Source organism: Festucalex cinctus, chromosome 1 (assembly GCF_051991245.1).
Source record: "Festucalex cinctus isolate MCC-2025b chromosome 1, RoL_Fcin_1.0, whole genome shotgun sequence".
NCBI lineage: Eukaryota > Metazoa > Chordata > Actinopteri > Syngnathiformes > Syngnathidae > Festucalex > Festucalex cinctus.
Window position 1 is genome coordinate 35,082,629 of NC_135411.1, and position 21,437 is coordinate 35,104,065.

Consider the following 21,437-nt stretch of genomic DNA (forward strand, 5'->3'; position numbering starts at 1 on the left):
TTACTAGTAAGGCACACTTACTTGTAGTGCACCCAAGTTATTGTACTAGTACATTGAACGGTCTTACAAGTGAGGAAAAATCATACCAGTAGATGGACTTTAAGCAGGATATGAAGGAATGAAGTGTGTGATAAATTAGTAATAAATTACTATTAGTTGAGTGTAGTAATGTTACAAGTGCAACAAGAGTTGCTAGAACAAAAGTGTAACTAGTCACAGCCACTCTCCTAGTGTTCCTGAGCCATTCTTCCAGTTATCTTGCTTATGAGGACAAAGAGCATACTAGTACATGGAGATTAAGCAGAACTTAAAGGAGGGTAATAGTTTGCATCATTTGTGTACTAGTAGGCCAAAAATGGCACTAGTAGTGGAAAAAAAAGCCATTGTCTGTAACAAAGTGTTGTTCTACGAGTGCAGCCTAGTTGTACTAGTGCACGGAATTTTACTATAGAGTACTAGCACACAGACCATAAGCTGGATGTCATGGCTAGAAAGCCGTTCCAGCATTTATTTGATATCCTTGATAAGGAGTCAACTAGTGTATAATGCATTCCTACTACAAGTAGTTGGGTGTAGTAGCCTAACACAGAACAGTAGTCTACTAGTAAGGTTCAATTGCGTGCTAGTAGGCAAAAAGTGGCACTAGTAGAGGAAAAATGTTTTTTCATTGTGCCAAGTGATCAAACGAGACGGTAAACATTCACTTTTACGTTTGCACTTGAGTACATTTCAGTCTGTACTTTTTGACTTTTTACTTAAGTACAGGAGTTGAATCAGTACTTCTATTTTTTTTTTTTTACACAAATCTTCACTAAGTACAGATGATGAGTCCTTTTTCCACCTGTGGTGTCCAGCTGAGCATCCGTGTCATCTCGCTGTGGAAATCCTTTGGCGAGCTTGCAAGCTCCCGGGCTCCAGCGGGTCGACCCGCTGGGTTGTCCTCATTTCCCCGCCATCCCCGCCGTCGGGCGTCTCACACGGGCGTGGTCCTGCGACTCACGCCGTCCTTTAAATCATTGGGGAAGCAGTTATGCACCTGCAGGAAGTCGCCGGCCGCCTCGTGTTCGGGGCTGTACGCGTTGTCCGTCACGCTGTCCCGCGCCAGGGCGTACATGGACAGCTCGTCCAGGGGCCCGCCGGGAGACGCCCCACCGCCCCCCTTCAGGGGCGAGTTCTCCCGCGACGCCTCGGTGGAGTGGGAGCTGGCCTGAGACGTCCGCCGGCGGTAGCGGAAGCTGGGGATGCGGGAGTACGGCGACGATGACGAGAGGGAGCGTATGAATTCGCGCCGCGCCCTCCAGCGCACTTCCTTGTTCTTCTCGATGTAGATGTTGACGGCCAGGACGGCCACCGTTTCGGCCACGATGAAAGACAGGGCGCCGAAGTAGAAGGACCAGCCGTAGGAGTACGTGTACTTCTTGTCGTCGTCCCGCTTGTCGTTGGGGTCTCCCGCGTTGCTCGAGATGTAAACGATGATGCCGATGATGTTGCTCAGACCTGGTAGACGAGGCAGAAAGACGAGAGAAGGGGCAGGTATCAAATGTGGGGTGGGAAACGAGTACTTCTGCACTACTCAGAAAGATTTCAGGACAAGCACATGCAAAGATAGACCCCTATTGGTGCTTGAGCAACAGCCCCTTTGCTCTGGTTGAGAAAAGTGCCCTTTGCATGGAGACTTTCTCTCTTTCCTTTTTTCTCTATTCAGCATTTGTGTCATCAACATAAACTCAGACTCAGTCTCATGGTGTTTAACAACATCATTATTCACATTCACTGTTGAAAACAAGGGGGAAAAGAGCTTGTTGCAACATGGCCCTGGTCTCTTATACTCTGCTGCCATCTTCTGGTTGTTTTTGGTAATAACTACCATTGCTTAAAGCCACCTCTTCATGTCAGAAGCTTCATTAAAGCCTTCCGTTTGTGCTTGCATAAAAAAAAAAAAAAAAAAAAAAAAAAAAAGTCTAAATACGTTTTTGGGAGTGAAGGGCAAAGTATTAAAAAAAAACAAAAAAAAACAAAAAAAACGTATCTACACATTTTTTGAGTCTGAATGGGTTAATTTACTTGAAAAAAAAAAAAGCACAACGCTTTTGCCAGCACTGCAATACAGTGTGAGACCATTCTTCATTCTAACCCCACTCATAAATGCCGGTTACCTCCTGCCGTGTGACGCCTCACCTGCAGCCACAAAGAGAATCCCTGCGCTGAGGAGGATGTTGTTGGTCTTGCTGTAGACTCGGCCCGCTCCCACACACAAGCCGCCCAGCATGAGCAGTACTGTGCTGAGGATGGGGAACACGCTGGAGGCTCGCACAATACCTGGCATGCAGAGCAAATACTCACTCAACCCACACAGCCTCATATGTTTCAAGTCAAATAAAACACCATTAATTTGTGTGATTTTTTCACCAAGAATATTTTTTTCATCTTACATTTGAGTCATTTGGTTAAAAAATATTTGCTGTTGACTAAGCCAGCTCTGAAGTGCACATGATATCGTTAGTATTATCTTCAAGCACTTGAGAGTCCTCACGTGCGGGGAAGGATCAAATGGAGGCCATGAAATGAATCACGACATCATCTATTTTGCACGTTTGTGAGAATGGATGAATCCATTCAGTCTTCACATCGATTAGCAAGCCACATTTTTACCCTGGGTTAGCTCAGCCACATGATTTGGTGATCGAGGCTGCCAGTGTATGTATTATTTTGGGAGGCGTTGTAGGTTCATAATGGTGCATTTCAAATATTTGGAATAGTCTACTTCCCCAACACATTAGCTGTTTTCATCTGCAGGGCCCATTTCATTTTAAGATCTTACTGAATAATTTTCACTTGATAGGGAAAACGATGCAAGCTCTGCACCAGCATCTGCCAGTGTAATTAAGAAATAAACATCTTGCTTCTAGTGTAAGTGGTGCATTTATTTTTAGTTAGTTATTTTTGTAAACTTCCACATTACTGATTGTAGTTCATTGGATTTCCGAGTAGGCTTTTCCCAGTTCCAACCTGAAAGTGTTTGAGGCTAAAGTAAACAACCAAAATAGTGGATAATGATAAATGTTTTATTGTTTTGGTCCTCAAAACAGATTTTGACCTCCAGCAAACTTGCCTCCTCGCAAATTTGCTTCATTTATGTATTTATCTTATTTTATAAGCTTTCCATACCGTTCAGTAGTTCACCGTATAATTTCATGCAGGACGATAGCAGGATACGGTCACGTACGTTGTGTTACGTTAAGTTACAGTATGTCGAATATTTATGAATAAAAAAAGCTATCTACTTTTATACTCGAGTAGATTGTGTTTTACCATTTACGATCGGTGTTTCCATCGGGGACACCATTGTAGAGTAACGAAACATTGAAGTCATTCGATGAAGTCGGGGGACTTTTTTTCCGTCCGACTGTGCAAGTGGGATTTCCGAGTTCAGGGGGGCGTTCCCGTACACACTTCCTGGTTTGAACTCGGAAACAGCCGACTTTCCACTTTCCTTGAATGCAGCATAAAATTGAATGGCATGATAGATAGCAAGCTATATGGATAGATCGCTAACGAGCTAGCTCGCTCACCTTGATTAAAATACAATGTAACTATGAAACAAATGTATTCAGTAAGTAATATTTTTGAAATATATTTTTCAGGTGCTTGGGTACCTGTGAAACAGTTACATCAAACACGACAAAATGTATGACACACCAAATAAAATATCTCTTTAAAAAGTGTATCATTAATGGTTGTGCTGGCCAACATTTTGAGATGACATTACATGAGTTAACACCTGTTTTTCCAGCAAACAATGGGAAAAAAAAAAATCAAATAAATGGTCTTTTAAAAATAAATAAATAAATAACTGCCTAAATGTTCCGTCGATTCTGGAATGAGCCATGATGATAATGAAGATGATAGATATAAGAGTGGCCTATGTGTGTGCTGTGTGCACTTACGCAACAGGTATTCGGAGCTGTCCGTGTCGTAGTCGTTGTCGTCGGGGAAATGGTTGATTCTGTAACAACTGCCTTGATTGATGCCTGCATGACAAATATAAAACAGACACACAGAAAAGACTTTCAGGGTTTATTGAGGTGATATGATGTAACATAATATAACAACACCTGATTGTCATTAAAAACTCAGCTCCTAAAGCTGGATTAACGTAGCAATATAAAATCTGGTGAACATGTCTATCATGACTGTACCCGCAAAAAAAAGTCTCAAAAATCCCTGCTTGAAAAGACACAGGAAATCGGCCATTTTGGTTTGAAGCATCCATTTTAGAATAATTTTGGTAATTTCTTTTCTTTGAATATTTTCAAGATTCAGCTCCCAAAGCTAGTTTGAATTAGCAATATAAAATATAGTATGTCTATCATGATTAGATCCACAAACAAATTTCAATAAATATCCCCAAAAATAGACAGGAAGTCTTCCATTTTGGTCGATTTTAGGGCAATTTTTGTCCATTTGAAGCTTTCTTTGAATATTTTCAAAATTTAGCTCCCAGAGCTGATCTTAGCAGCATTAAATTTGGTTGACCATGTCTATTATAAGTTTTAAAACAAAGTCAAATATACATGGTCTTTAATTGGGTACTTTAAAAAATGCGTCCAGCTGACAATGTAGTCAATGCCACATAAAAACCTCGATCTAAAGATCACAGCCTCACTGGCAAATACCAATGCTTTTTTTTGGTTTCAACGTGGTGCATTGTGGCTGAAGAAACATGAACACAAAAGCTAACGTCAGAAGCTTTTAACATTATAGGTGAGTCACAATTGGAGAATGGAGTGGACGTTGAGTGGGGGTGAATGGAAGTGCCAGTTTGTAGCTATAGTCAAGCAGGAGAGTTTAAAAAAAAAGAAGAAGAAGAAGAAGAAGAAAAACACTTTCTAGAGGAAAGGGAGAGGGTTGGTAAGGTTAATGGAGGTGCTGGAATCATGTTACAAGCTCCCGTGTAGCTGTAAATACCAGCAACACTTGATTAAAGGTGTGTTAGCATCTAATTTGCATAGAGCACTTCAATTGCTACTTTGACCAAGAAGGTCATGTTAGCATTTATTCGTGTGCAGTTTTAGTATTCTGTAGGAACGTTTGGACACCAAAACCTCAAAAGACAAATACTTTATTGTCATGATTTTTCCATGAAACTGTCATGATCTGTGTCTAACACACAGAATATGACCATTAGGGTTCCCCAAGGTTCAATCCTGGGACCCCCAATTGTTTAGTAGTAGTTATTGGCCACGTTTCTTTTATATATATGTTGTTGTTTTTTTTATGTTTTGCAGCGACCTCATGTTTTTACAACAGAAAACTCTTTATTTTAATAGTGGCACATTCACTTTCTGCATTCACTGCTTAAGAGTTTTTGTTTATTTTTTTTAACTATTGATGTGTTGGATTACATTACATATTAGTTAGACTCTACACACCCATCACATATTAAATTAAAATTATTTTGTTTAAAATTGACATAAATATGGGCCAGAATTTTGTGTAAATGTGATCCACGTTGCACGTATAACATCAATATAAATCAAGTCAGTCACATGAATCGGAACCAGCTTTAATTTGTTCTGCTTATGTCTGAACTCATTACTTTTTCTCCCCCTTGGATGCATATAAGAGATGATGAAAATCTCATTTAGAAAAGATTTGTTTGGACATTTATTGCAAACACAAAGTACATAGTACAAGACAAGGTGAGATGCTTAGCAACTGTCACCATTAAAATCTTTCAGGGGCTATTAAATAGGTCTGTTGCTTAATGGGGGACATCCAAATTAATTAGTGTCATATCAGAAATGGAGCACATGTTTCTGTGTCTAGCCACAGATGTGAAAACAGGGCTGCTCTATTTTAAGATGTGATGTGACAAATTGTACCTGCTGGAAGAAATTAAAAAATAAAATAAAATAGATACATGGCTCCCCTCTGGCAGATAAAAGGGAAAAAGTGTCCAACTACTTATGTTAGTCACTTGTCAGTAATGCTAACAGAGTATCTGCTAGAGTAAATTAAGCTCCATCTAAAAAGACACTTGCACGAAAGAGTTTGGAACATCTAGAGAGACCCTAACATTATATATATATATATATATATATATATATATATATATATATATTTTTTTTTTTATTTTTTTTTTCATTATTATTACTATTTTTTTTTTACAGTATTATCTCAATTAGTGGACTCCTCTATCAAACAAAAGTGACTGTTTTTTATCCACCCCTGGGGTAGTTGCGATTGAGGCTAATCACGTGGATTCTGCCAAGCAACACAGAGACATGCTGCTGTGGCAATTATGATAAATCCCTATGAACTCTGCCTAGCAACATATTTGTCATTGGCCTTCGAGGGTAGTTTGGCCTTTTTTTTTTCCATTGGCCTCTGGGGGAGCTATGACTGAGCCCATAAACTCTTCCTAGCAGCTAGTGGACATTGTGTATTAGTCTCTGGGGCGGATGTGATTGGCCCAAGTTGACTGATTCCTTTGGCCACTGGGGCAGTTGTCAATGACCCCTATGAACCCTGTCGAGCAACAAGTGGGCATTTTAAAAAAATTTTTTTTATTGTTTTCCTCTGGAGTAGTAATGAATGAGCTCTAAGGATGCCAAATGATCTGTGTTAGGAGCAGGGCTGGTAAACAAGGGGAAAAGGGCCGACAGATTGTATTACAGTGTGTTGCAATTAAAGCCATGTGTTAAACTGACAAATGAAAACATAATAATGGAGATGTAACAAGGTCTTAAGCGGAGTTGCAAAGCTTCCCGACTGCGCATCTCTGCCTCTATTTCCATGGCAACGCCCCATTAATCTTTTAAAAAGCTCATTTACAGCTCGTTCAGTGCCTGTAGGATGCCTCTGACAGACATCTTATTTTGTTTATTGTTTGTTAGCCGGCAAACACTACACGTGGACATGATACATCCGTCCACTGTAAGGGACACAAACCCATACGGACACACCTAAATACACGGCACACGCCGGACATGTTGTAAGCAGCTGTGTTGCCGTTAGCAGCAGGATGCTGCTGACAGGAACATTCTCATTATGTTGATCGATGCGCCCACAGCATCAGTGGGGTACAAATGAACATATGGGGTCCTGTGTTCGTGCCTAGCGCAAGTCTAGCGCAAAGTGCAATCTCACTGGGTTTTCTTTTTCTAGAATTGGCCATTTTGCTTCGTTGTGCTCTATTTTGACATGGAATGCAGCCGACTCCAGGCCAATCAAAACGCTGCGTACCCTCATTCTCACTCAAATCAGGGCGGTGGAAGCGAACGTTGCAGAAGCAGAAATTGACTCGCTGGAGTCCGTTCATGAGATTGATGAATGCAAAGTGTGTTTATAGATAAACTGCAAGCTCTCCCCTTGCGATTGATGTAGATGACCATTCATGTTATGTGGGCAATTGGAGACCACCTTGCACCCCCGATCGTGTGTGCATCCGGGTATGACACCCCCCGCATACTGCAGTTGTGGCATGCGGTCAGGGGGATGCTCTGAAAATATTTTAAAAATGATACTTCTATAAAGATTCATAGTGATTGTCCCACACAGCTCTCATATTTATGAATGAAATACAATGACATGCACCAAAATCTCGTTACACCACGTGCCACAAGTTAGACCTGCTTTTTGCAAGTCTGAAATCTAGTCTACTTTTTTTTGTCAAAAATTGAAGCCACATCCAGCTTAATGGCCATTGACGTGCAATACAGTTCCAAACACGGCAGACTAGATTTGCCTCAGCACTAAAATGAAGATGCACCTGTTTTTACGCCAACTGCACAGGCACCTGTCCACGAAAATATGGCAAGGTGTTCAAGTATGACTTCAGAATGTAACTATTTGGCATTTCCATTTTAATATTTTAAGGTCTATAATTTCTCAGTCATGTTCCAATATGTAAAAGACCTCGTACACATACATATTATGTACATCTACATTTTCATACACAGAACATACTAGGTGTATTATAAATAATTTCCAATGTGGATCACTGTCAGTTAGTTAAATTATTATTATTTGCACTAATTGTACAAATATTACTGTAACATAATTAGACTTGTAACATAATTAGACTTAAAAATAATTACTTATTTTTTTTAATTAGACTGCATTAATTACTTTCCACACACCAACATTTATTTATCTGTATCTACTACTACTACTACTACTACAAAAAAATCCCTTTAACAAAATAGAAAAGTGAATAAACAGGCGACCGGATCAAAACACATGAAAAAGTGGCGGAACATATATGAATAACAGAGAATAGGTTCTCCTAAACAATCAGTGAATACCAAACCATGAATTTGCAACAGGAATCCAAACAAATCAAAACATACAAAAATGTCACCAGTGAACCACAGTTGAATTTGGCGTGAGTCCATTGGTCATGCTTGCAGAGCGCAGTGAGGCATGACTAATCGATCACAGCGGGTTTGGCTTCGACCACAGAAAAGCAATTTGTGTGTGTGTTTATCTTAAGTGACACGGTAAATTTGTTCAAAAGCATTCTCGACGGGCATTTGTTATTTTGCTGGTGTTCCCATTTCCGAGTTGATTGGCTATCGTGTCCTAGGAAGTGTTATATTTGGTAATATTGCTTATGTTTTCTTATTTGTTGTAGTAAGTAAAGTATGTACTGTATGTATGGTGAGTATGGGACAGACAGTAAAATGTCTGTCAACAGCCTTCACACTCACTTTTGCAAATCGAGTGAGTGTGAAGAAAGCCTGGCAGCTTTAGCCTCCGCTGGGTGATATTGCTCCACCGACGCCTCGGGCTTCATCTAACACGTTTAAACCAAACGGGAGCAGGAAACAAGCTGCTGTAAGGCTAGCGTGAAGACTGGCTAGGGAGGCCGCGACTGGCTTTTATAGCTTGTGGAATGAGGAGGTTTTATAAAGCTGTAAACAGATTAAGCGGTGTCGCCGGGGCCGTGAATCAAATTCAGACGTACTGTGCACATCACAATACTGTCATTTATTACTACAAAGGCAGGGAAACAATAGAAATACATAATCGAGTGTCGATAAAGCTACATTTTGCATGTCAGGATGAAGAAAACATAATTTGGAAAAGAGGTAAGTGATTAATATTTTTGTCCAATTAGATTTCTGCTTCTGTGTTGCCATGCCAATCTAAGCCTTTAGGGAACTGATATTGGAACACAAACAGCAGAGCAACACAAGTAGACAGCTAATGTATCCATACGTACAGGCATATATTCTTTATCCTCTCGGAAGAGGAACATTACTGTTATTATTATTATTATTATTATTATTATTATTATTATTATTATTATTATTATTATTATTATATTATTATTATTACCATCATCAGCATCATCAACTAATATTACTGCTGAGGAGTTGTGACGTCTCTTCTATACAACGGCATATTAGGGCCACATATAATTATTTTTTTTAGAGGGGGTGTAATATTCCGAGAAAAAAAAAAAAACTCACAAATTCATGAGAAATAGACTAGAAGATTGTGAGAAAAAAAAACTTGAAAGAAATACTTGTAGCGTAGCTTTTGTCCCCCACTAGCTATATAGTGTCAGGGTGGTTAACGGAACACTCTTGAATGTAAAGGCAGGATGGAGATGCATTTCTTCTTAAACTTTACTCGTCACACACGACAGCTACAGGGACAACACTTCTTGACCCCCTATCAGCTGACTAACACTAACCAATCAGAAGCTAGCAGACTTTAGGTAAATGCAAATGAATGATTGAGAACAGCACATTCAACACATCAATTTAGCTACTTGTACCAATGCTTCAAAGTTACTATCTCCTTATTTGAAAACCCGATCGAAACGTATTGGCACAAACATCCGTGTACGCTACGTGTATTTCCAGCAAGTTTTTGAGTTTTTTTTCCATGCAGCTGGACTGAAGGAACTGTGTCTCCTGACCTGTCGCCTTTCCTTCGAGTTGTATCGCGCTGTGCTGTGATAAGTGTTTCCTCAAGTTGGATGTGGAGTTTTTAGCCAGCACAAAGTTTGCAATGCTTTTTGTAATCTTTACTGGACAAAAATGCAAAGTAATGGCTGTAATTCCAATGAGCAAATGCACCCATTCGTGGAGGTGAATTAAATTCAAATTTAATTCAATTCAAAACACTTTATTTGTCCCCGAGGGGCAATTCAATGGCATACAAGCAAGTTAAAAAAAAACAGGCATTAAACCAATAAACGTAAAAAAAACATACATAATAAATACTATAGCTAACAACCATTCCAGCTAACTAACAATTAAAACAAAAGAAAGTGCTCTGTGCTTCACACTAAAGTGCTACATGTCAGTCATTCTGTCGCAATTTGGGCAACTTGGGGTCACTGTTCAAGAGATTCACTGCTCTGGGGTCCTCCTGCTTCTTCCATAGTGTATGAGAGGTAGGTAGTGTCTATTGTTTTGGCCAGACTCCTTGCACTCGCTGCTCACACGTGTCGATACACACGACCCGGCTTTGCGTCTTCCACTGAGAAAACGTGACATGCGATGTGATGTCACTCCCACATGCAAGAGAAACATTCATTTTCTCCTCGAAATTATCTTCAAAATGGACAACAAAATTCTGCATTCGACATACATTACGAGGTAATAAAAAATAGTAATGTATAGCAACTTAGGAAAGTAACTTTAATCAGATTACTGGTTTGTAAAAATGTACGAGTTAAAAAAACGTGTTAGATTGCTCCTTATTGAAAGAAAGTAATCAGATTAAAATAATGCGTTATTTAGTAACGCGTTAGTGACAACACTGGGTAGTTTTTCTCTTTTTCATATACAGTGGGTCATAACATTAACCTCTGATTGTACATTCCAGGCAGATGTGAATGTGCCATATTATCTTAAGTGAAACCATAATTCATACTTTTTTTTTTGCATAAGTATTGAAGTAATTTTTAACAAAAAGTTAACGATTTAACACGATTATCACAACACTAACTCAGGCTTGATCTCTGCTGAGGAATGTGCTGTAAATGTGCGGTCTGTTTGTTAGCAGCTAGCGGACACAAACGAATTAATGAATGATAATTTACACCATGAAAGTAGTGATCGACATACTGTTTCGACCAAAAACAACATACCTTAAGCTTCTACTTCCACTTTGCCTTCCGACCAACTCAATTTTTTGTAGCTAGTCGGTCCAAATGGCTGGTTTCAATGAGTTGCAGTAATGTAGTTTGAAGTTTATTGAACATGTAAACATAACATATAAACATAAACAAATAGCAAGTAAAAATTGAGAGAAAGAAAAAGAAAAAAATGCTAATGTAGTGTCCTACTTGGGATGGTTTTTTGTGACACTTGACATATTTCCCACCTTTTAATGAAAACGCTTGCCGAAAATCAAGCTCTCTACATTCATTTGTTATGGGGGGCTTGTCCTCCGGTGGAGCGGGAGCTCAGCAGCTAGAAGAGTCTATACTCACCATATGCAAATACTGTACCCTAATTAAACAATAAAAGAAGACAGGGTGACTCTGAGGAGTCTACTGACTAATTAGCGCCCACACGTGACTTCTTAGTTATGCTCAAATGACACAATTGTGTGGCCGGTGCTACCTACACACCCACAAACCCTGCAAATGTGCACTTATACCGCCTTCTCATTACAAACACATCCGCTTCTTCACAAAGCGACACCGCGTGGGATGTTTATCGTAAACTGCTAATTGCTTGATTCATTCCATTATTCTGCCGTCTCCGAGTCATCTTTATTTACTGTGGTCGCATGCGGGAGCCTCGACCTGACGGCGGTGCACGCTGAAAGGAAGCGGGGACCTATTTGGCCCCAGTGTGGATTAATAAGGAGTGAAAAGCTGTTAAGTAACGCACAGCACTTCATAAAGCAAAGCGAGCTAAGCATTGGCGCCACTGCTGGCTAAATGTCACAGCAGGCCTGCAGGTGAAGAGGTGATGCTTGTTGAACAGGGCATTTAGGGATCCTGAGACACACACACTACAGGTTGAGCAAGAGCGGGGATGAGTCAGTGACAGTGTATCACGTCCGCCTTAACCCTTACACGCTGTTCATTTATCATGCATACCGTATGTTCCAAAAATACCCTGGTGAGAATTGTCTTTAGCAGTTTTCCCCCAAAACTTTTACAATTGAATTGACATCAACTACCACCTAGGAAAATAATTTGCTTTACTAGTAGTACTACCATCACGACCAACATAAAACATGCAGTTTCAACATTTTGATTGAAGCACTTGCACTACAGTACTTCAGAGTGACCACACTTTGTACACTTAGTGAGCGAGCCAGCGCAGCAGCCCGGTGAAGACGGCAAGTGAGGTAGCAAGCGAGCAGCCCGGCTAGCAAGAACTAGCTGGAGCGGCTAACAACAGTGGGTAGCAGGAGAAGTTATCAAAAGTTAGCGAGAGCAAAGCGGGCGGCGGGGGCCCGACTCACGGCCACGTAAGGCCAAAGATATTATGGAAGGTAAGCGCCGGCCGACACATTGGGTCCAACCTGAGCGGCACCACAGGCTAACTACGTTTACAAAGTTGTTCTCTGGGTATCCATAACAGAAAGATGGTGGTGATACATGTCAGAATCCTGTAAGGGGTGGCGTGTAGTAGGGCTGCACAATATATCGAAATATTGATATCGCAATATTGGTCCATGCAATATGTATATCGCAAAGACATGCAATAAGTTTCATGTGGAATTTTATGGTTTTATCTGAATTTGACCAGTCAGTCGCTAACTAAAATGTGCATCGCCATCCAATCGTTGAACATTATCAAGCGGTAATTACAATTAATTGACTAAGAATATATTGCGTTTGCTTATTTTGCTGCATGAAAAAATGTAATCATTTAACTAGATAATAAAAATGTCATTTCTGTAGGTACATGTTAAATATCACAATAATATTGATATCGCTATATTCAGCAACTATATCGCATGTTTTTCCAATATCGTTCAGCCCTAGCGTGTAGAAGCCAATAACATAACAGCCTGTAATGTAATAACGGCCAGTAACAAAGTAAATTTGCATTTTTTTTAAAAAGCATTAATTAATTAATCACACAAAAAATTGCATTAATCATGCATTATTAACGCAGATTAATCACATTATTAATTTTGACCGCAGATGATCCTTTAGCTGACAGAGGATGTTTATGTTAAAGGTAGCACATGCTGTGTTTGAGCAATAAACAGAACGACATGCAGATTTAATTTTTCTTGATTTAAAGCTATATTCAAGGATCTTCTCGAAAAGAACAAACCAAACATCAGATTGATTGATGGGTTTGAGAACTAATCGTTAAGATGATCCACCCAGAAGGTGCAGTGACAAAAGATCCTCGAATACACCTTTAACACCCAGTGGTAAAACTCGAGCCTTTTTAGTGGAGCCTCAGCATACATACACTTTTACATAAACTGGACAAAAGTGACGACAACATCAAACTTCAGGTTAAAAGTATGACATTCATATATATATTTTTGCTGTCTTTTTTTTGTGCTGTCAAATGTCAAAACGGGTCAAATTTGACACAAACAGTATATTAAAAGCAGTGATTTCCTCCCCAGAAGCGGTAAAACACACATGAGGCATCACTGTCAATAACTTGCGTGTTGCTCATATTGACCGCAGGCGTGTCTGACAAGCATGTGTGTGTGTGTGTGTGTGTGTGAAGACGGGGGTTGGTCCTCCTTCCTTGTCTTCTCCTCTATACTTATAAGTCACCATGACAACGGAGCCACCGTCCACTAGCTTTAAGGCAGAAGCACTGAATGAAAAAGAGAGTGATGTGCTAATTAGCCAGCGTTTGTTTGCAGACGTAATAATGAATAAATAAATAAACCTTTCTCGTCACGAAAGTCATCACAATTCAATCTCTAGTGCTGCAGCTATTCATCAACTTTTGTTCATTTACTTCCTGTCACTTAAAGCAGAAACATGCGTGGCATCTAATTGTGTCATGTTTGGTCATTTGTCAAGGGAGTTTAGGGAGCGGAAGACGCTGAAAAAAATGTGCCATCAATAGAATAAAAACAAATGAAAAAGAATACAGTGATGGCATACTTAAAATCAAATCTAAAAAAAATATGTGATTTTTTTTTTTTTGCCATGTTTTTTTCCTCAATTAATGGACATTGTGCTGCTCCTTCTGGTGTGTACACTTTGGCCAGCAGTAAAGATCATTTACCGTATATCCCAAGGAGGATGTATTAGGAGACACTATCCAGGAGGGAAAAAAGAATACATCAAGATGATGGCCCCCGGGGACAAACTGCTTAGTGAATGCCTCAGGCAACAGAAGCCCTGTAAGGAGAAGGAGCCAGATAGACTGTCATGGAAAGACAAGTCACATGGAAGTGAAATGTACCACTGACAAATTTAAGAAGTGGCTGACATTGAGAAAACATACCAGTGGCTGGAAAAAGCTGGACTGAGGCAGCACAGAGGCGCTAATCATTTATGGCAGCACAATAATAGGCCCTAAACACAAGATCAGTAGAGATAGACAGGACCCCAAGTGTAGCTGGCACTGGAAGGCCGGGTTTACATGCAATAGAGCAGCACAACCAACAGCAATAGTGTACCAGAACATCTGTACCAAATATGGATGAGAGGTACCAGAATTAAGATGGCAAACACACTCAGAGCTGCAAGTTCATGTGGGGCTTCCACATCCAGACTGGCAAACTGGTGATTGCCAACCAGACTGACATAGTGGTGGTGGACAAACTTCAGATGTGACAGATGTAGGAATCATCATTGATAGCAACATCAGTGAAAAAGAATCCGAAAATAGCAAGAACTGAAGGAAGAATTTGAGAAAATGTGGGGAAGCAAAGGCAACAGTGGTGCCTATCGTGATCGGGGCAGTCACCTCCAAGCTGGGTGGATGGCAGGAACAACAGCCGACAGATCCTGCGCAGAACCTTAAAGATCCCACACCTCTAGTAAAAGACCCAAGCTTGGGGCTAAAATGTAATATTACAGTAGAACAGATGTGCAACCCATTGACTGGGGAGTGAGTGGCTTTTCTCTTGTACCTCGCATGATTATTTGCCACTTATTTTAAACATATATCATCACATACATTTGATGATATGAACAAATCCATTGCATCAACCTCATCAATGGGAGGCGACAAATCAAGTGACGGCCGGAAAGAGTGAAGGAGCGAAGGCCGGTCAATGAATGAGCTCCTGTCTGCGTTTAAAATGAGACGTCAACATAAGCACACCTCCGTTCTCTCACAACTCAACAAAGACACATAATGCTTATAAAAGTAGCTTAACCACAACATGGCACATTTTCAATATTTATTTTTACTTTGTGCTCGGACATGACATGTCTCCAAGTCATCTATTTTTAAATCGGCGGGCATGTTTCCATAGCGATTCCAGGGATGTTGCCAAGCAACAGCCTCACGCAAGACGTGAATGAAAGTTGACGATCAGTGGGCACTTTGCTAAGACTGAATGGACACGCCACTATCGTTTTCTTTCTCTCTCTCTCTCTCTCTCTCTGTCGTTAGCGAGAATACTTTGGCTGCTATTGTGCGCACCCACTTTTGCACAAGGCGATGTCACAGCTTTTTAACAAGCACAGCAGGACACAATGTGTTTCATTCTGTTTCCTTTGTTACTGTATAGCATATTTAAAGGTTCAAAGCACCACGTCCCTCATTCACACAATCCATCGTGCATAGTCTGTTGTTTTCCCTTACTTTATACAAGCCATCCATTCGCAACTGATGCTGCTTCAAAACTGTTGAAAAGACAACTGTATGCATTGATGAGGACCTTTTAGGGCAGGGGTGTCAAACTCATTTTTGTGGAGGGCCATATCCTTTTATTATCGCATATATACCGGACAAACTGATGGATAACATTTTGAAACCAGAAGCCAGCACGTCGTTTGTTCAACTATTTTTTCTATTAAAGGGGTGATTGGAAACAAAACAATTTTGCCATATCTCAATCAGCATTGTTAAAAGTGAAAACAACACGATTTCCTAGTCGTGGGCCGGATCTGGCGCCACGGTCTTGAGTTTGTCACCTGTGTTTAAGAAGTTGTGAAAATATGAAAAAGTTCAAGGTTAATCTAGCAATCTGGCCCCAAAAAGTCTCTCTTTTTAGGGCATCTGGGATGCTTACAACCAAAAGCTGCCTAAAACAACGCTGAACTTCTCAATAGTACAAGACTAACTATTCTACTGTGTTGTGAGTCTTTTGACAAGAAATGCACAACAACTACATAAATAGAGGTGTGGAGCTTTTAAGGGGTGAGTGTATCAAGCAAGTCAATTTTCAAGTGCAATCTGGCCTTTCCTCTCTAAAAGCTTTTCTTTAAGTTGAGTTAATCATAGGCAAAGGCAGCACAAAACAATGCTAAACTTTTCAATGCAACTAGATGACTTATTCTAGTGCGTTATGAGTCTTTTTTTTTTTTTTTTTTTTTTTTAATAGGAAACCAGAAACCTTTAACATCTATATAAGCAGGGTTAGGGCGCTTTTGTGGGGTGAATGTATAAAACAGATGAATTGCAGCGAGAGTCTGGCATTTTTTAGTTTGCCCTCTAGGCATCAACCAAATGCAACATTAAACAAAAGCAGAACTAATCAGAACAAAGTATTCTTAATTGTTGTGAGTCTTGTGAACTACATGAACCGGACAAGTTTTGATGAGGAGCTTTTGAAGGGTGATGTGAAATACGGACACTGTGGACGGAACTGTTTTTCTCTTTTCTCTCATTCAAGGTAGAATTCAGCACAGCAGTGATAATTTCATCAACGAAAATTTTTTGTCATATTTTTTGTCACCAAAAAATGTTTTCAGATGAAAATGGAACTAAAACTAAAATAGCAGTCATTCAATGAGACGATGACGATAACTAAAATTGACTGACAATTTCGTCACTGACTAAAACGAAAACAAAAACAACACAGTGAGAAAATTAACCCGGAAGTTAAGTTATCGTTGTGTGCATCAACTTCCGGTACTGTCATTCACAGCGTCTGAACAGTACCGCGGGCGAAAAATAAAAGCCACTGTATTGTACTGGGATGTCCTTCCTTTTTTTTATTTTTTATTTTTTATTTTTTTAAGAGAGAGCTCAGAATTGTTCATTTGGCAGTCTTAGCGATTCAACATCTTATCATCATTGCTTTCTCTCTTTTCTTTTCTTTTTTTGTACGTATGTGTGCGTTTGTGTGCGTGCGTGTGTGCGTGTGTGTGAATATGTGTAAATTTGTACTCATTAATTCACCTAAAACCTAATAAAAATCCGATTACCCTTCACCTTAACCGGATACTTCAGTCGTGAAGTTCAGAAGTTCAGGAGACCAGAGGAAAGGTCAAAGAAAAGAAAGATAAATCAAAGTGAATCCAGCACTTCTTAATCATTATTGAAGCAACACGGCACTAAAATAGAAATGGATTTGAGCGATTCGGCAGGATCAAAGACCACATGTTATTATCAGGAAAGGACAGCACGCAAGTCGACAGTAGCATTTCACCTTCGAGGATTTTGTGTTGGGGCTAAAGTGTCAGATGCCCGAAACCCGAGTCTGATCTAAGACTTTTCCCTTGGATTAACTTTAGGCCACCGACTATAAGAGAATCTGTGTTTTTGATCAATGGGACGCTGCTGCAACACAAACGAGCCCTCACCAGAAAATTGTAACTGTATAATTATGCTTTTTTACACATTGGAGACAGGGGTGGTATTAAATAATTTTCTTCTCCCGACTCCCTTTCAGGCAAAATCATAATTTTTCCTCTCTTTTCTCTTACTTTTTTCTCTTATTTTTTCTGTTCATGTTATGAAACTACAGTATGAGTTGTTGCTCCTGTGTTCACCTGTACACTGAAATAAAATAAAAATGAATGAATGAATTGATCAGTACATACTGGGGTTATGACAAACGTACAAAAATACAAACATACATCACATGTTGCTATTATCATCATAACAGACTATAATACTTAAATAAGGTCCTGTATTTTGGATTGGCCTTTGGATTTAGCCTTCCCACCCATAGATGCTCTGTAAAAAATCTTAATGTGTCAACTATAATCACCACCAGTATTGACATACATATCTCTAATTTAGGCCTACATCAATTTAAACTAGCAATGCTGCCATAAACATACTGTTGTTACTTTATGTTTAGGGGCTTCAAAAAGAAAAAAAAAATCTTGGAAATGTTCCACTTTGGCTGGTGGAAATTGCGTTTTGCTGGTAACTTTAGAGAGTCACCTCACCAGCCACGTTGGCTGGTGATCAAAAAAGTTCATATAGAGCCTTAGCTGCCACTCAGAAACTGTTCACTGCACTTTCTTTGATGTTCAAACATGTTTACATTCATTGTGCAGCTGGAAAATTAATCTAAAGCAACTATGCACTTTTTTTTAATTATTATTATTTAAGTGAAAACTAAGTTTGAAGACGTCATATTATTGTCAGTTTAGCATGTTTCATTGTAAGTTTACTAAAGACACCGTTGTGTTAAATGTGTCTTGCGTGCTAAACTACAGTTTATAATAATAGGTGTGTCATAATTTTCTGTATAAAAGTTGAAAACATCAACTAAATTGATAATTTAGTTGACTAAAATCGCTCTTTATTTCATCAACTAAAATTGCTCTGTACTTTCGTCGACTAAAATTGGACTAAAACTAAAATACAATAAGTTGACTAAATTAGGACTAAACTTTAATTAATTTTAGTCAAAAGACTAGAACTACAAATACATTAAAATTTCTTGTCAAAATTAACACTGCACCACAGGGTTCATTATTGGGCTCCTGTGTAAAAGTTTTTTTTGGTTTTGTTTTTTTTCCCAGCTGTGAAAGTGTTCAGTGTCCACCCATTCAACTTTAATAGCTCTAATGCTCATTAGGATCCCACGACAATCTCCGAATTCTGAGGTGTGCATGCCAGCATTAATCATTTCATCTCTAATATAGGACAGTGACACATAGCTGTGAATGGTGCCCGTTAAGGTGCTAACAAAAAAGTGAAGTGATCATTTGGTACAAAAACTGTCTATAGGAGGTGTTCCCCCCAGTGACAATCCATTGAACTCCTGTAGGGAAAATAATGTAATATAATTGAAAGCACCTGACATAAAGTGACAAAAGGTGCTTCCCTGTATTCCCTGCACTTTAGCAGTATCTACTGGATATAGGAGCAACTGGGGTCTCAGCGTCTTGCTCGAAGACACTTAAACATTGTCACAAGGGTTTAGGATCCAACCCAGAACCTTTAGGTCGGGAGACGATCACTTTTGCCACTTGAGCAGGCGCCCCCCTCACCGCCAAGAAACCATTTTGCATGCGTAAAACGCCAGTTGGAACATTGGAGACCAAGTGCGACGATGTTCCAGACTCACCCTCAATACAGCAGATTCTCCAGAGTCCCGAGTGCGTGAGGTCCCCCTTCCTGCTCCTGGGCGGCGGCTGGGACTCGTCGGCGGTGGTGTTGGTTCCGTTGCAGATGTACGCCCGCGAGTAGAGCCAATAGTCCGTGCCGATGGCGATGCTCATGAGGCTGAAGGCGGTGAAAGCCCCCACTGTAGCCAAGAGCGTCTGAACCCCGCGCTCACACCAAGCCATGCTTCCTCATGCTATACAGAAAGAACTCAGCATACGGCACAGTCCGGGCACCGAGGCGCGCGCGCACCGGAGTGCGTCAATGCGCGGGGGCCATGCGCCTACTTGTTGAGGCGTGCGCTCACTTCTTTTGCAACACGATAGTGGCCAGAGACGCAGAAACGCTCTTAAAGCATTCCTGTGTCAAGTCCTATACGAAAAACCAGCCCCATCTCAATTGTCAGAAAGAACCCTCTCGACGACTCCAGTGTGGAGCGCGTCAATATCTTTTCCAAACGGATCCCACCCTCATCGAAATGGAACCAATGGAAGAGAGCTACTTGGAGGTGAGGGGGGTGTGGGGAGGGGCAATCAGTTATAGTCACAGGTGCACAAGTACTCATACTACAGTAAAGATAGGGTAAAAATACAGACTAAATGTACAAGTATGTAAAAATAGATGTTGACTGTCAATTAGTGATGAGAAAGAAGCTTCATGAAACACTTACGATTTTTTTATTTATTTTTTACTCCTCTAGATTCCAATTGCAGTCAAAGATGCAATGGAAACTGATTTCCACTGCATCTTTAATCCAAGAACACCATCTAGAGGCGTAAAAATTATATATATTGCAAGTGGTTCGGGAAGCTTCTTTTTCCCATCACTTCTGTCAATTAATACCTTCCATCCATCCATCCATTTTCTTGACCGCTTATTCCTCACAAGTGTTGCAGGGGGTGCTGGAGCCCATCCCAGCTGGCTTCGGGCAGTAGGCGGGGGACACCCTGGACTGGTTGCCAGCCAATCGCAGGGCACACAGAGACGAACAACCATCCACACTCACAAGCACACCTGGGGACAATTCGGAGCACCCAATCAACCTGCCATGCATGTCTTTGGAATGTGGGAGGAGACCGGAGTACCCGGAGAAGACCCACGCAGGCACGGGGAGAACATGCAAACTCCACCCAGGAAGGCCAGAGCCTGGACTCGAACCGGAGACCTCAGAACTGGGAAGCGGACGTGCTAACCACTCGAACACCGTGCCGCCCAATTAATACCCACTTTGATAAATTGACTCAACAGGGGAGAAACTGCACATAAAATAGTTTCTCTATTTTATTCACTTGCATAGTGATAGTTAGGGATGGGGATCGAAAACTGCTTCTTTTAGAAAAAGAACAAAAAAAATATATTGTAACTAATGATGAAAATTAGCACTCCATAATATTATAATGTATCATGTTTAATACAAAAAACATTCAGTCAGAGCTCTAAGCCGTTTGTAATTTTTTTAATATGGTTTTTATTATATTTTTTAGTTTCATAAATGTTTTTGTTTTTTTTTATTTTTGGCAGGTTTTGTCCTCCGTGATCCTCATGTACATAACGTTGTAGTACAGGGGTGTCAAACATAAGGCCTGCAAAGGGGTTAATCCGGCCCGCGAGATGATTTTTTGATGTTTAAAAAAAAAAATTAATCAATGTCGGACTAATTAATCAGTCTGCCACAATCAAAATATATAAAATTTGTAACTTCACAAGCAGTCCACAGATGAGCAATGCAAATTGTACGGGGGAATCGTCCTGGATGTCATTATTTTACACACAACTTAAAAGTTACGGTTTGTTTAATTGTTATCATTATTATTATTTTTTTTTCAGTCATAGACCGACAAACCTGTTAAATACGACACAAATTCAATTACTGGTAATACAAATAGATATGACAAGGATTTGCGTTCTTATAACGTCAATAACTGCGCCACGCTATGCATTCTGGGAACAATATATATATGCAAAACAGGTCGATTTAACACATCCAGGACTCAGTGT

At 40.1% G+C, this 21,437-nt stretch overlaps 1 protein-coding gene across 1 annotated transcript; it reads right to left on the minus strand.

Annotated features, from left to right (window-relative positions):
* Positions 1-465: 465 nt before the first annotated feature.
* On the minus strand, positions 466-19,896 carry cacng4b (calcium channel, voltage-dependent, gamma subunit 4b). The gene is made up of 4 exons (XM_077532291.1): positions 19,402-19,896; positions 3,948-4,031; positions 2,179-2,319; positions 466-1,497 (listed from the first exon to the last, which is right to left on the minus strand). Exons 1-4 carry the CDS (start codon positions 19,622-19,624, stop codon positions 974-976), a joined length of 972 nt encoding a protein of 323 aa, XP_077388417.1. The 5' UTR covers positions 19,625-19,896; the 3' UTR covers positions 466-973.
* Positions 19,897-21,437: the final 1,541 nt, after the last annotated feature.